The sequence below is a fragment of the Mycteria americana genome, chromosome 2 (genome assembly GCF_035582795.1).
Source record: "Mycteria americana isolate JAX WOST 10 ecotype Jacksonville Zoo and Gardens chromosome 2, USCA_MyAme_1.0, whole genome shotgun sequence".
NCBI classification, from domain to species: domain Eukaryota; kingdom Metazoa; phylum Chordata; class Aves; order Ciconiiformes; family Ciconiidae; genus Mycteria; species Mycteria americana.
Window position 1 is genome coordinate 103407465 of NC_134366.1, and position 16506 is coordinate 103423970.

Sequence of the window (16506 nt, forward strand, 5' to 3'; positions counted from 1 at the left end):
GATTAGCAGTTTATTCAATGAAGAGTACTTTTTAAAAGTCTGCTGCCGTTATACAATTCTGATGTCCACGGCATCCCTTTCAAATCTTTTCAAGGGAGGCACGTGGCTAGAAGCTAAGGGCTGTTGCTTTTCTAGCAGCTTTTCAGAAGCAGCAGGGCTGGTTTGAAGATCTATTTTACATAGGCAATATCAGGACATAAACGAGCTCATATAGTTGTTTTTAAATGGGAAATATGTCTCGAAGTGATGCAGGTGACAGTGAAATCACTGAAGAGGGGCTAAGGAGTTAGAACATTCAGGTAAAACCAGTGCAGCCTATGAAGTGAGAAAATAACACTTCAGATAGAAAACAAGCAGGAAAAAAATTAAGATCACAGCAAATGGTGATGAATGTCAGTATGTCTTTTCTCCTTAAAGTATAACTCTTCCCTGGACGATAATAACATGAGATCAGCCTTATTCCATGTAGTGAAGCTAGAGGAGAGAAAAGCATGTCAAAAAGTCCTAAAATCTGGAGCTCAGCAGCAAAAAGCTGCGAAAATGGCTGAGAAACTTCTCAACCAGAATTTCTTCTAAAACTTGGGGTTTTAAAGAGTGGGCTATGGGAGTGGAAAAAAATGTAAGCAATAAAAATAAAATTATGGCAGCTGCATAACAGTAAAAGAACCCTCTGGGGTTTCAAGATTATTTTAGGGCCTCTCATCTCAGTCTGCTCCACAGAAATAGACAAAATTGCATACATAAAGACCAAGGAGTTTTCTCTCAGTAGCCTACCACTCACAGATTTGAATTTGAGGGTTTTTTCCCTTCACACTACCAGCCTTCTAGCCACATCACAGGGACTACACAGGTATAACAGAGCACAAAACCAGGGTTCTGTATTCAATGCCTCTCTGCCTTGCGAAGCTCATTCCTGTAGCCATATCACCTGCCCACAGTAGCAGAAGGAAAACATAACAATCCCTTTGCATTGTTATTAAATGAGCAGATAAACCTGTGAGCAAATATCTAGAGCAGAGTGGTTAAGGAAAAGGGAAGAAACATTTATTCAAGAAATGTAGAAAATACATGATTAAATTTACTAGAACACTGTTTCCAGTTCATTAATCATTTTGGCCTGGTACAAACTGCTGCTGGGACCTAGAACAGAGCACACAGACCCATTATTTAATTTTGCATCTGACTACTAGTTCTTCTCTCCTGACTTGCATCCCTTTCTCTGTCTTTAGTTTTATTTCAGATAACTCAGCTGTGTGCTTTGGTGGTCATTTTTATCAGCAGCCCTAGTTTACTGTACCCACTGCAGGTAGCTTACGTAATTTATGTTTTTAATTTTTCTGCAAAGCACCTAGTACAATGGTGAGAGGCTCCATTTAAAATTACCTACATAAATAAGTAAATATAATACCATTAGCATATAACAGATTGTGCTTACCAAACTATAAACACTGTAGGTTCAGATAGTTCAGTGGCAGTGTGACTACCAATGCACCGGAGGAACATGTATTCCTTTTCTAATAGGTCTAACAGACCCTAAAATGTTGCATAACACAGTAATAATCTTCTCACAATTTGCTAGGAAGAATTTAAGATTCTCATTTTCTTCTTCACATTGTATCAGCAGCTTTTCCTGTGCAACACACTTGCTTGCGTTAGACCCAAAAGCATAAAAGTTACATACAGCCGAAAACCATCTACCACCACTCCCCCGACACCATTAACAGTGAGACTAATGTACAAGACAGGTGAGAACTATGTGCCTAGACGTAAAACCTTCTGAAAGCTGTTCCCTACCAAGTGATACCCAGGATCCTGGATTTTCCAGCCCCAGATCCACAAGTCAGTGCAAGTCTCAAGCAATTTGAGCATCCACTCATAGCACTGACAGAAGGGCGTGTTCCAGTGGAGTACTTGCCATCCTACATACCCACTTTCAGAGACAGGACACCAGCCTAGCACGGACTTTAGGCATGCTGCACACTACAGCCATTATTATGAGCTGCCGTAAGTCTGGCAGCAGTGGTTTTGACCATCTCCATTTGCCTGCCCTGCTGCCTGCCAAAAACTACCTATCTTTGCCACAGCTGGCACTGAGCGTATGTGCGTGTCTCCACTGCTTCAAGAACCAAGATCTAGACTTAAAATGACTGTCGTCAGCAGCTCCAGTCTGCTGGCTCTGGTACCAAGGGTGAATGTCCGGAAGAAGCACGGAAGGAGACCATGGGAGAGAGTAACAGCACATGACCAAAGCTGGTAGAGCATGATTTATGTCACAACTCATCCCTCAGCTCCCTTAAAAGCTGTCTTCAAATGCTCTGCCACATCACAATGAATAAAAGATAAGTCTGAAGGCCTCTGTTCACCAAACAGTATTTTGGTGGTTTTTCTTTTCCTTCTAGAAAGTGGTACTGCTCTGTATGCTATGCAGAATAAATCACCAGGGCGATTTCTTTCACTGAGGTTGTAAAAACAAGTTTAGCAACATTTATATTTTGCTGTGATTGAACCTTCCCACAGAGCTGCCATTCACAAATTTTAAATTACTTACAATATGCTTTGCACCTCAGCAATTACATTCTAAGTTATCAAGTTTACACGCACTCTCCTCTTCTAGTGACCCACGTGTGCTTGAGAGAAATTACTTCTGAATATGCTTAATTTTAAAGTCTTCATTTTACACACTGTATGTAATCAAACTTTTTATTAAACATTGCCAAGCAATCTGTCTCATTTAAAATGAGCTGCTAGAAGAGGTAAAGGTCCATTAAGCTGTTAATTGCACATTATAACTCTGATTCCTTGAAAAGTTATGTTGAATATAGTTTCCCCAAATGCTTAATTCCATATTTACCTAGTTCTACTGCCATAGCTACTACATTGGTCAGGTATACGATAACAAATCAATACAGCCATGCCAGCAAAATTCTCCCATGTAGAAAGAGGGAGCAAAAAGGAGGATATCATTTCCATTTCTCTTGTTTGAGTTTGATACGGGGAATTTCACTGTACAGGTACAAAGCACAATTCTGCTAATGTAGAAATACAAGTACACCCTAGAGGCAGAGTGCTTCTGCTACAGTAATGGCGTAAGTGATTTGAGAGCTCAAATTCATTGCAAGTAAACCTCAATTAGACTCGAAAATGAAAGTCAAGCAAGTGACACAGAAAATGTTATATGCCACTGTTCTTAAATTACTTATAATGGAGGTCAAAAAATACTTTAGGTTGTGAAAATAAACCTGAGATGACTCCAAAACATATCAGCCACATACAAACATTTTCAAAAAGATTGCCATCTCTTATATATGGTTCTGAAATAGTTTGAATAGAGGTCTTTGTATGCAAAAACCACCATCAAAACATTTAAATTTGACCATACCAAACTCAAGAAACATCAACACTTTTTACATGCTAGCTAATTAACCAGACCTTACTTCATATCATGTACCCTTGTCAAATAAAATTGTACTTCTCATTCTTAAACAACTTTATATCTCTCTTTGTTTTAGTTTGTAGTAACTTGAATCATATGATAATGAAATTAGAGAGAGTGGAAAAGGATGAAACATATTTTCATTTCTCTCAAAAGGCACATAACTCAAAGCACAGTATCACATGAATGTCGACAGTTATTTTTCCTTTTTTTCCCCTATTCAATCAGGTGTGCAGATCTCCTCACAACACCGAGAATGAAGTAATTAGCACTGGTATGTATAAATTTATTATGTCTAGTAGGGGAGACTGTCAGGGGAATCTCTCTCCTCCAAGCCTGATGACCTGTCCATAGGAACATCTTCAGCCACTTGGCTTTCCAGCCTCTTATCAAGGCCATGCTGTTTAAAAACAGCAGGGCACCTTCCCAGCAAGAATCTGTGGTCAATCCCTTCCCACTTTGGAAGGCCTGTGACAGCTCTGAATCGCCAGGCGTGCCTTCCTCGCGTACAGCAACATACTTCACCGCACTGTCCACAGGGGACAGCCACAATCAACAACCCCTCAGCAGAACCACCAGAATCCAGGTGCTTTAGCCCTTTTGTTGATGCTTGTGCTTACAGCTCTGACTTTCATGGGCCACAACCAGGACGAAGGTTATCTTAGCTCTTTTTCATACATAGAAAAAACACCCGAAGAAATCAAAAGGGCCCCAAATTTACAAAAGAAAACAGCATCAGTGTTTTGTTAAGTACAAACAGCCTTGAAACATATCAGCACTATCTTTCAAATTACAATAGCTGTTCAGGGCTTGAGACTTCAGATTAAGAGAATTAAATTTCCAAAACTCAGTGGAGTGTGTGCTTATTTAATTAAAAGCAGGCAGAATTTCATTTGCACTTCATTGTTAAGAATACCACCTATAATATCACATTTTGGCAGTGCAGCTTAACTCCAATTTATACTAAAAGCGTACTTCATCAAACTCATTCTGAAGTTCATTACAAACGCTAAATGCCAGTACTATTTGCTATAGCGATCCCATCCCATTTGGATGTTTAAATAGGCAAACATGGTCAGATAAACTTGGAGCGGCTTATGAATGTTCTACGCTTTTTCAGATGAAGTCTTTTGTATTTGACCTGCTACTGTGAGCTACGTTATGTATTCTTGATTTTAAATTTTCACAGGTATGGCTCAAGGTGTTGAAAAACTGCAGAACTTTCTTGCTTGTACCTGTGCCTATAAAGTACATCAGGTTATTTTATTTTCCTCTCATAAATGAAGCAGCATGTTATACTCATTACTGGACTACATCCCACACAGCAAGGATTTCTCACTGACTGACAGAAATTTACCCTTGTACACTGCCTTCAGACAATGTATGTGGCCCAGACTGTGCCCTGTAAGGCTGGCACATGATAAAACTTTCTCCGACCCAAAGGAGAAATAGGGAGACTTGAAGAGAAGCAACAGCATCCCATTTACTGAGAGAGCCACTCAGGACAGCTGGAAAGTGCTACTGGAAAGTCAGAGGCCTCCCTCTTTCCTCTGAGCAGCCCTGTCAGCCAAGTAGGAGGGAGGAGAGGCACTGCTCTTACCCTTTTTGGCTCAGGCAAGTTTGGTTACCCAACCTATATCATGGCTGTTTAGGCTTCTTCCTTGGCTAAGGTAACCTGTGGCTGACAGATTTACAAACTCTTTTCAATCTACCACCGCAACACATTTAACCCATCACAAATAAGCACAGGCAAAGTTTATGCTGCAGTCATGGACAATAATACCGAAATTATCTGCTTGTAGCACACTATCTACATAGGAGGAACACAACCAAGTAGAGTTAGGAGGTCTGTTTTAATCCAGGCTCAGTCATTGCCTTCATACACTGTCTCAGCCACAACACTTCAGAGGTCTGTACAGTTTCTTACTCCAGTTTGAAAGCACAGTAATACCCAAAGAGCTAAAAAGGCAGGCTGTAATAACAGTTATTTTAAATGTGTCATTACATGTTTGCAGATAAAAATCACCAAGTCACCAAAACCATCCATAAACACTTTTTGCAGGGGAGGAAATATTTCCCAAGTATGTTACCAAAAACCACACATTATACTGTGTGTACAATATTAATCAAGTTCACATCAAGCATTTTGGCATAATTAAAAATCCTATCTACGTGGCCTGCTGTTCAGTCCTTGGAAGGCCACACAGGTACTTTCTGGTAAGCTTGTACAAGTGGACTTCAGCGTTTGGAGAGTATCAGTATGGGACTAAAGGGTTTCCAGCCCTGCAGGGCTAGCAGAGCAGCTCTTGTCTAACAGAACGTTTTGGATCCTAGTTTTCACTTTCCACAGGAAGACAGATCTGTGTGAAATAAAGCTACCTTCAGCTTTTATGAATTTACAGCAAGATTGTAAGCATCTTCAGACAAGCTCTTACCGGCAGGAAGATCTCATTTTCCTGTTGCAAGGAACTTGGCATGGACAGCAAGTGAACTGGAGGTTTCGCAGCAGGCTCACCAGAGTGCCAGCCTCTTAAAAGATGGCCGAGTGGGACACAACACAGGATTTTGCAACCAACAGGTCAGTGAAATCTTTCTTAGCACGGCAAGAGTAACTAGGATTCTGCCTTGTACCTCTGCTGCAGAGTGCTTCCCCTGTTAGCACAAAAGCTTCAGCATTATATTCCAGAGGTCAGTTTTAGTATTGTTCATCATCTTTGGTCTTTTGTTGGGTTTTTTTTGCTTCCTGCAAGACAACACTGTTTTCGTACATAGTTTATTCACAAGTCAGAAAAAGCTGATCTGTGAACAGATTTTCTAAATAAATGATTCATATTTCTAAAACCTCCTTTATTGCATGACAGGTATTGTGCAAAAAATGTAGTGAAATACTAAACACCTTTAAAAAGGTAACGAAAGACAAACAAAAAGAAGTCGTAAGAGGATGGCTGAGGAAAGCCTGAGTGTTGAAAAGCTCTTTTGAACACTATTGACTGTGAACACTGGATTCATTACAAGCCTAGGGAGTCTTCGTAAAATCCAAAGCATACACACCTTACTCCTCTAAACAGTCTCACCATCCAAAAGCTTGTAATAAATTCTGAAGTATTAGCAACAATATTGAGCTGACACTCAATAATACTAATGATGCAATTTTCTTCTGTCTTGACACATACCAAATATACTAATAAAATCTAGCAAATTAAACCTGGATTCACTAGACATTACTAACCTTAATATAAAGGAGACAGGTCTGTTCAAAGTCTTGCTTCATTTATCTTTCATATTCCTGTATCTTACCATGGCTCATGCTGCTTCTTAAAGGCACCCTTTAATTTGAAGGACACTATCTTTGCTTACAACCTTCATATTAGAAGTACAAAGTTTAAACCAGGTGAGAAACTTCAATCAATGAAATAAGCAGACAAACAAAAGAGAGAATAAAGAAAGTTAGAAGGAACTCATTAATATTGCCAGCATATACTACAAAGGTCTATCTGAGTTTTAGGCACTTATTTGCTGCATATTTTCAAACTACCAGTGAAAGTTAGTGCATTTAGCTTCAAAGAAGTAAATTCTCAAAGTGATCAAGATAATTAAATAATTTTCTTATCTTTACAATACTTTTTGTCTTCTCCTAGCACCCAGAACATTTGATCAGGTCACATCACCATTTAAAGAATCTTTTATTCTGTCTCAATTACCACACCCTTGATTGCCATACTGCAGGACTCATTTCAACGACCCCATTGTATTTTGGCTACACATTTCAGAAGGATGAAGGCAATCCAGAACAAGCTCAGAGACAGGGTTAATGGGATTGGAGTGAGGGCTGGAGAATATACCTCAGAAGTAGAATCTAGAGGAGCTTATCTTGTTGAACCTACGAAAACAAGAGAATGGGACAGGCCTCCTCTACATAATGCATCAGAAGAGGTTAATGGTATAAAAGACCACAAAAGCCTACAGGTAACAGAAAATTTTGGCACAGAAACAAAACGACACTGGCTTCTCATGAGGCAGTGGAAGAGGGAGTTTTCTAGCCTTCCCAGTGGGGAAAGATCATCAACAGTAGATGAAAAGTACCCTGTAATAGCAGGAGATGAAACACAAAAACCCTGAAGGTCATGTGCATTCTCATACTCCTGAACCATACTAGCTGGGATGTGTTTAAGACCTGGCTGTCCTGAAACCTGGCACCCTAAAACCCCTACTGGGCCTTCACACTCTTGTTTCGTCCCTGCTTGGGCTAAGGTGGCAGGTTTGCACCATGTCATTACCCATGCCAGTCACCGCCCATCCTCCCGTACTCCCTGCTCTTCTTACTCAGTTTCTTCTCCTCAACACTGCTGCCGCAATGCTCCCGCTGGCTCCACTCCCTCTGGTGTTTAACACATCACTCGGGCAGCGTGGAAGCTGTGCAGCTGCCCCGCTTTTTGCCACAGAAATGTTCAAATTTTCAGCACGGCAGCAATGTCCTCGGTAACAAGCCATTATATATTTAATTAACACAGATAGCTGGCATCTGCCTGTGGCCAAGTGGGTTCTCAGTGCTGAGGGGAGAAAAAAAGGCAACATCCACTAACAGACGTGAGATATTAACTGAGAATTTCAGCAAGACAGCAGGTTGCAGAGGGCAGCAAAACAGAAAAAAACCCAGCGTTATGACATCTAGCATGGGTGCTGTAAATAACCTGCTCATCGGAGAAAGAGAGAGCTAAAGGCACGTACCATTGTTTGGCAAAGCAATGTCTTTGCTCTACCCGTTAGAAGACTAGATACACTCCAGATAGTCTGGAACAGCGCATAAAAGCCAATGGCATTATTAGAGATGAGAAGGCAGACACAGTTATACCCGATGTAACAGGGACAGAAGATAATTCTCAGGCTACATCACACGTGAGAGGAAAAAAAAAAGTAATGAAATCACTCAAACACTGCAGTTACCTGCCCCCAAAGTTACCACTACTTGCAGATCATATCTGCTTCTGGAGAAAAAATAATGGAAGTTCCTGAATACATCGCTATATTCAGGAGAAGTTCACCAGTAGTTTAGAAATATATATATATTCAAAATGTAAGTAATATGCCATGAACTAGCTAGCCCCTGTTCATAATGATAAAAAAATATAAGCAACACTAATAGCTATTCACTTAGGTGGACTTTCTAGTAAAACCATTTCAGTGGATACCAGTGTCTAAAGTACTAAAAATCAAGACAGGCTCATGAAATGCATGCCACAAAAACAGTACCAAAGAGCTGAGGAAACAGTAAGTAGAGTCAGAATTGACATGCTTTTGGATGGGGAAAAAAGACTCATAATGCAAATTATGATTGTTTAAGGACTCAAGTCTGATGGTTAAAACTGCAGCAAGGTGGGGCTCAGGTAGCAAATATAAGGATGAGTGCAAAATGCTCTGCCTTTCAGCAGAAGTGACACCAGGAATTTCAGATTCCTTGAGACACAGATGCCATCAAGGAAGCCCTTGGGAATGCTGTAGTGTCTCTTCAACAGCTTAATTATAACAACAGATGAAGTATTCAGATTGCTTTACAAGTGAAATGAGTAAGATTCAAAATGGAGCTCAATACTGGGTTTGCTAACTTCACAGAAAGATTATTAGAGACTACTTAAAGAGGTGCAGAAATAAATTGCCTCTGTGCTTCTAAAACCATAGATGAATTAGTCTTTCCCAGGGTTATGATGTTAAATATAACATAAGATATAAACAGCATAGGTTAAACTTTCATCGGTTGTGCACTTCTCGGTAGAGGATCATTGAGTAAGTTTCAGATGGTGGAGCAAAACAGAAAGTGTCTGCAGTCTTCAAAAAAATTAGACATGAGAAAAAATATCAGCTGAATTTTGGACATCATACATAAGATGGCATTCAAAATTTCTTGACTTGAAGCAAATGGAGCACCTCTTAAATGCTATATAACTTACGCTAGAAACAGAAGTGCACTGAAGTCAAAACAAAGCTGTCAAGCACAACATGTGCACACAGGGGATGGCAGAAATTACTTTTGTGCTAAATATCTGGTCTTCCAAAAGCCTTATTGAAAATACAAATAATCATCTAAGCCAGTAATGAAGTTGTCAGGTTCCCCTGGAGCTAGCAAAGGGACTGCTAAGGTTCCCAACAGCTAGACCCGGCTATGTTACTACTCACTAAACAGCTAGGGCAAGAAGTGTTACCAGAAGAGCCCCAGACCAGTGTCTCACTATACTGCTTCTTAGGAAGCAACTGCAAATCCAGGAGAGGGTGGAACACTACATTTCTTCTACAAGTATTGTACAGCCTAGGGAGGGAAAAAAGCTTCCATATAAACCCTGAAAGACACAAAGAGATGAAGAGAAGGGAAAAATTATATTTGCATTGGGAAAATTTCACTATTTTTATTAGTGTTTTTTGCTCCACTTGGAATATCTCATTCATTGCCTCAGGTGCCCTCTCACAGGCTTCCCTGCGGACACAGAGGCCATCAAGTCCCTGCCAAAAGTGCAGCTGAGGAGGCAGTGAGGCTGCATGCATTTAAAAAATGTGAACTAACATGGTGGCCTGAATCCAAGAAAGCCTGTACCACTCTCCCTACCCTGAATGTTATTTAGAGAGCAATGGCACAGCAAGATCGCTTTTAAAATTATTCTCCATTGCTTCTTTGTCACAGCCACATTATAAAAGCAGATTCCTGAGGTTTTTTTCTGAACTGGAAAGGAAAAAAATTAAAGGTCGTATCCACCCTTTTTCAGACCTCTTTGCAAAACACCCTCTAACCACCCATACAAATTAAACTCAGAATTGCCCAGAAGCATTTCATCCTTTGTGTTCATAAATGAGCAATCTTGACCTCCAGATTTTAATTTACTTTACTGAAATATTTATTTCTTTCAATAAATGGCGCATTCCAGATTTGGCGCTCTCTGCAACAAAGATTACTCAAAGACCATGACGATGAATGTACAAATTTTATTTACTGCAATGTCTTCATACAAACCATGAAGGTATAAAGCTGACTACCAGAAGAGTAACAGACAGGATTAGCAAATTCCTTTCTAAAGCTTCAGTTTATCAAGTTAATGGTTAATGAATTTATTAAAACAGAGATGAAAGTCCAGGAGCAAAGTTCCAAAGTAAACCAGACTGATTTCATTGGTTCTTAAACCAGCCTCCTAACTCATTAAAAAATAACAGTACTTGTTACCCTGTCCAGAAGCTTTTTACTAGGTTGCATCAAATTGCAAAGAGTAAACCCACCAAAAGTAATGGATTGACTCCTAGAAACAACTGTTTATAAAATTGAGTCCTTTGTCTTCTTTTTAAGTTTACTATCCACCCCCCTAGCTTTTTTGTTTTAGTGTTTCGAAGAAAAAAATAGGTTCCTACGGTTGCATAAAAGGCTAGGTGTGGCCAGGAGAAAACAAGAAGCATCTGCACCAAAGCCATGGCTCTGTTGTCGCTCAGTGCATAACAGAGCACAGAGCCGGGATATCAGCCAGCTCACTGTGGGCACGCTGGGATTGTTTCATTGCATGCCTATGTAAAGTCATTTCATGAACCATGAGGAAGAAGATCACCCCTCTTGCCTATTATCAAGCTCTTCCAAAAAATTATCCATTATTCATAATTATCTTCTAATGTTTCTCTCATTTGCCATGTACAGAGCCACCCCAGTGAGCACTGTCTCCTTTTGCTAGACTTCACCGACCATGGTATTTCAGACTTGCGCTGGCAGCTGAGTAGTGGGATCAGGAAAAGCAGCATTTGCAAATGGCGTTATAAAACAAGCACGCAAATGGGCTGAGCCACCCTAGTTTTGAAACAAGGTTTTCAAGTGGATAGGCACCATTAAGGAGGACAGGATGCAGCACTCAGATGTCACTCATCCGTACGGTCTCCCGTCGATGACCTTTGCAAAGGACAAATCAATACTAAGCAGATACTGTATCTACCATTTCTTACTGTGTAGGAAAGGTCAGCCAATTTTCATGTATGTATCAGTTCTAACATTACTGTTTTCAGACACAGAACTGCTTAAACCTGGGAATAAAGAAAAAATTCTTATCTTGCGCATAGCACCATTTCAGAACATGTGATAATTTAAAAAAAAAAAAAGACTTGGAATGGAAGCTTATTTCATAAGCAAGGTACGACGCTTATAGAAGGAATGTAAAGCTTTACCTTGCTATCATGAAATGACCTCTCCAAGTAAACGAAATTATAAACAGCATTTATAAGACTGCTTCCTTAGCAAAATCCGTTACCACTTGTATGTTTTACCACAGAAGCAAATATTTTCTTAAAATACTAAGCCGCTTACATTCATTTTGTGCATGCCCACTGCACCTTTTGCGTTCGTATGTGCAGGCCACAGAGGTTATTCTCCTCTTATAGTTCACTTAGATGGCATATTTTGAGAGAGGCCTTTATAGAAATACACATTTTGGTTCTATATTTAAACTTGATCCCATTTAGCTCAATGCCAAATCCTTTTAGTTTCCGTGAGAAAATTGCATAATAAACATATTGCCACAGTCTAGGAGATGCCTGGTGCTGAAACCTTAACTGAAATTTCTTGCTTTTTTTAAATATATATTTGAATTCCCAAAGTATGCTTAAGTTTAACATTTCATAGTATCTGAAAGTTCAAGGATGAACATCAAAACTCTATTAAATTCAACAACACTGTGTTTAAATGAAAAAGGCATCCTGTTGCATATCTTAAACACACCACAAACATAAAACAACACTAAAACTTCAGTCTGGCTCTGGTTAGAAGCCACTGCTGCACTATTTGATATTGCAAGTGTAAGATCTACAAGGACAGTGTTTTAAAATATTCAGAAAGCTAGTATTTTAAAATGCTTGCATATGGGAAAGGGGTTATTTAATACTCAATGTAATGAATTTCTGAGTTGCATTATCTCTGCAGCATCGTAAGGAGATATTGCACTCATGTTCTTTAGCTGTACGGAAATGGAGCAATGGCATTTCCATACATCCATAAGCAAAGTCATAAAAAGGATCTATAAGCTTTTGATGCATACATTTAATACATTTAGATAAAGTTTATTAGAGTTCTGGCTTCCTCTTCTCAGCGTCACTCATGGTTAATGTAGAGATACATACAATGTTAAAAATTTCTCAGCAGTTCATTTCAAGTAAAGAGAAGCAATGTTTTTAAGAATAAAATAGTTATTTTTACTCTTATTGTACTTGAGTTGGTCAAGAGGTAAGCCGTTTTGATTATTGTAATTTTCTAAGTCATAGAAAACATCAATTGACTCAAATATTTAATTATTTATGTTATTTTCTTGCAAATCCATGTTCTAAGAGTGGCTTCTGTCTGTCAAGCAAATAAGAAGGCAAAACCAAATCATACAGCTTTGCACTGTGGAATAGCGTACACTGCCAGATTAGGAAAGTCTGTTCTGATGCTGCTATCACCAATACTGACAAATATAAATCAGAAATTAAGCTCTGTGTTTATTTTTAATTAGTTGCTTGTCTCATCTCATCAGAAAATCAAATTAAAAAATTAAAAATAACCATATTGTCTTGGAGTCAAACACTGAAAAAAAAAGCCATACTTCTGGCTGCAGCCATGTGCCAAAAGTGGAATTATAAGCAGGCAATTCATTTTAAGATTTCTGAAACTACCCGCTGAATTATTTTTTTGCTGAGGAAATCCAGTCTATGCGCTGTGATGCAGGACAGAGCTGCCTGTCTCCCTGTCTTGTCATATTGCTTATTTTGATTAGCTGCAATGGCATGGAAGTATAGATTTTTAATATACTTTTATTGCCTTTTAGATAGGAGACTTACAGTGTTTCTGGGGCATTTTCTTCCTGAATTTTTATGACTACGGCTTTTTGATGACTATGCTTTTTAAATTTTTATTGGGGAATAATGGCTGAATTTCTATAGGGACAGATGACAAATTCTATTAGGTGCAATACTGAAAATGTTTATTTGGATGCAAATGAAATTCAAAAAGAAAAAAAAAAAAACAACCAAAAAACCAATACAAACACTGGTACGATTCTTGTCATCTCCCATCCTGCTCTTATAAAAGTCTCACGTTTTTTTAAAGCAGGATCCAAAATAAAACAAGCTGAAGATGTCAGCTCTTTTAAAGTAATCTATATAAGTTACATGGTGGAAGTCTATTTCCTTACTCCCTAACAATGAAGAACACAGTACAATAGTAATTACTCTAGAAACAGCTACACTTTCTACTGTGCCTTCATAATAAGAACGATTAAATGGCAACATTGAAATATCACTGAGAGTAAATGGAAACCAGAATGCTAACACTGCATGTGAGCACACAGGTATGCTCAGGAGACTCTGCAGGGCTGTAGGTATTGCTGTACCTGGCCATAAGTGTCTGCTTTTGAAAATGGCTATTCCTCATAGATAGCCGCTTTCATTTCATTTGGCCCTCCATTAATAGGTTGTCATACTGCACAGCACAAGAGAGGGTAGTGGAAGAAGCAAAAATAAATACTGTCTCCAGAAAGTTGGGGGGCGGGCAGGAGGAACAGGTTATAGCCAGCTAGAAAACTTGGGTTTTTACACCCTTATAAAAGTGCAGTCAGAGAAAAACAGCAGAAAGGTGTAAGGCAGATTTTCTTCATTACAACTATGAACATTAGAATGCTATAGTTCTATTGCTATTGACCTGAATTCTGTGATGTCTTTTGGAGAAATCTTTGCTCTTAAGAAAGATGATAAAACAAAGAGGAATCCATGACACTTCTTTCCTTGCACAAAGAGTGCCATTAAAAGCAGGCAAATAAACTGAAAGTATACATATTCTTCAATAAAGACATATTTTATAAAATAGCAAGAGTTACCTAAAACAAATCCCTAAAACCAATAACCAAGTACCTAAGCTGTATATTTCTTCATGGTGTAAACTAATGGCAAGAAGTGTACTTTCATCACACACTATCATGCTGAACTTTCAGGGGGATACCTTATATCAGTTCACTTTCTGGCCTATTCTCAGAAGCCCCAACACTCAATTTTACCTTTTCATTTTCTTTTTGCTCTTAAAAATTACACTAAAACTACTTTAAAAGGTATTTTATTACTCCAACAGAAGTAAGTACTTGTTGTAAAACAACGTATACATTTCCATAAGGTTTTTATAAATTCTCACAAGCCATTATGCCCTATTTAATTTCATCTGAATTTTAACCATGTCCTTGCACTTAGTTCCACCTTACTATCTTACCATACCATCTTACTAATAATCACTTTTGAGATTCCAACTTCTATATCTTAATTAGAACTGTGGACTTATATTACAGCACTAAATTAACTACAGGACTTTGAGAACTGGGGCATCTGGGAGAAAAAGAACTGACTTTGTCCAACACTTGACTGTCCAAGTACCTTGTGTTTTAAAAGTGTTTTCTTTAGATGTGACAGATGACCCTTAGAAAATGATATCACATCAAACTCATCAAAACAGCACAGGCCTAATCAAAATGAAAACTATGAAGTGCATCATACAACATCTGAAAGAAAGATTATTCTACCTGTATCGGACATGCTCGATTGTGTCGTATGTCAGCTTGCTGCTGATATTCTGACTATGAGGGTTGCCTAGGAGACAACAGAGATATAGAAGTTAATCATTAATCACAATTTTGCTATTAATTTTTTCTTTTATCAAAGTATTACACCAAGCCAGACTGAAAAGATGACAAAGAAAGATTTAATGTATACTTCACAGCAATGCCCTAAAGCTCCTTAGAGCAGTTAGTCAAGAGAAGGGACATATAACAGAAGAAAGCAATTATGACAGACCTTGAAACTTCAGCTGGATCTCTTACTAATACTCTAGGCAGTTCCCTTAAAAAGAAAATGCAACTGGATATGCACAAATGTACTAGGAAAAACTACCGATAGAATGCACATTCATAAATATATTTGTGCACTAGCTAAGAAGCAACTTAGAAGAGACAGCATCTGGAGGTAATAGACATTCACGTTTGGACACCAGGACTAACCCTGTTTTTTTTTACTGTCTGAAATTCAAGTAACTCATGAAAATATACATTTTAGTGCAAAATTAGTAGCCACCTTAGCACAGCTCAGCACAGGCATGTATTAACAATTAAGACAGCACATAAGAAGGACATAGATTTATCTTCTTGCGCAAAAAAGATAACAGCAGTATCCACACAGACACAGCACACTTTCCTATTAGTAAATGCTTAAAGAACATGCCTAAACAGTTTGGAAAGAGAACAAGAAAAAAATTGCTATATTAATACAGTTTTTGCAGTAGACTGCAATATTAACTACTCTCTTTTTAAAATTTCAAAATCACCCTGCTGAAAGTTATTGACTAAAGGTGTTAAAAAGAATAATACATTTAGAGCTCAAACCCAAAATCTAATACCTAGACTTTTCATGTCTGATGTTGCATTTCTGTAATTTCCAATTCAAATATTCTCAATTTAGAAGTGAGAATCTCTCTTACTTACGTTCATTTCCCTCATTTACACATGCAACAGCTAAACTGCAGTTCTTTGGGCCTGTGGATTATCACCAAGAAAATAAAAAAAGCTGCAAGTCAAACTCCCCCTTCACTCACATCTGTGTCTTAAATGAACTATTTATACAACAGTTACTGCCCTCAGAGTATCAGAGATGTAAATGAAAAAAAAGAGGTTTGACCGTACTAGAGCTCTTGTTATCATTTTAGATGAATGCGATATTAAAAAAGATACAATTTTTTCTCCCATAGCATTACAGGTACTATGCAAATCTGCTCCAAACTGGCAGCACTATTTCTATTCACAAGCACTCAATTGATTCACAAATTTAATTTTTTTCTGCCACAGATGGTACTTATTATAAGGGTTGAGCCCAATGTTGATTGAAATAACTAAGATCAGAGTGCATACATTTCACTTGACAATGGCTGTAGTGACAGAACATTAATTTTAATATCACTGCCATGCACTTGAATAGGAGATTTTGAATGTAATCAAATCAACATATCTTGTTATAACAGCAAAAAAACCTATCCCTATCAAGAACAACATCTATTT

At 38.3% G+C, this 16506-nt stretch overlaps 1 protein-coding gene across 1 annotated transcript in view; it reads right to left on the minus strand.

The window, feature by feature from the left end:
- The window catches only part of MOCOS (molybdenum cofactor sulfurase), a 225560-nt gene that overhangs the window by 182202 nt on the left and 26852 nt on the right, over positions 1-16506 (minus strand). Inside the window, exon 3 of the mRNA XM_075494151.1 lies at positions 14983-15049. Within this exon, the coding sequence (XP_075350266.1) occupies positions 14983-15049 (67 nt within the window). The remainder of the gene's footprint in view (positions 1-14982; positions 15050-16506) is intronic.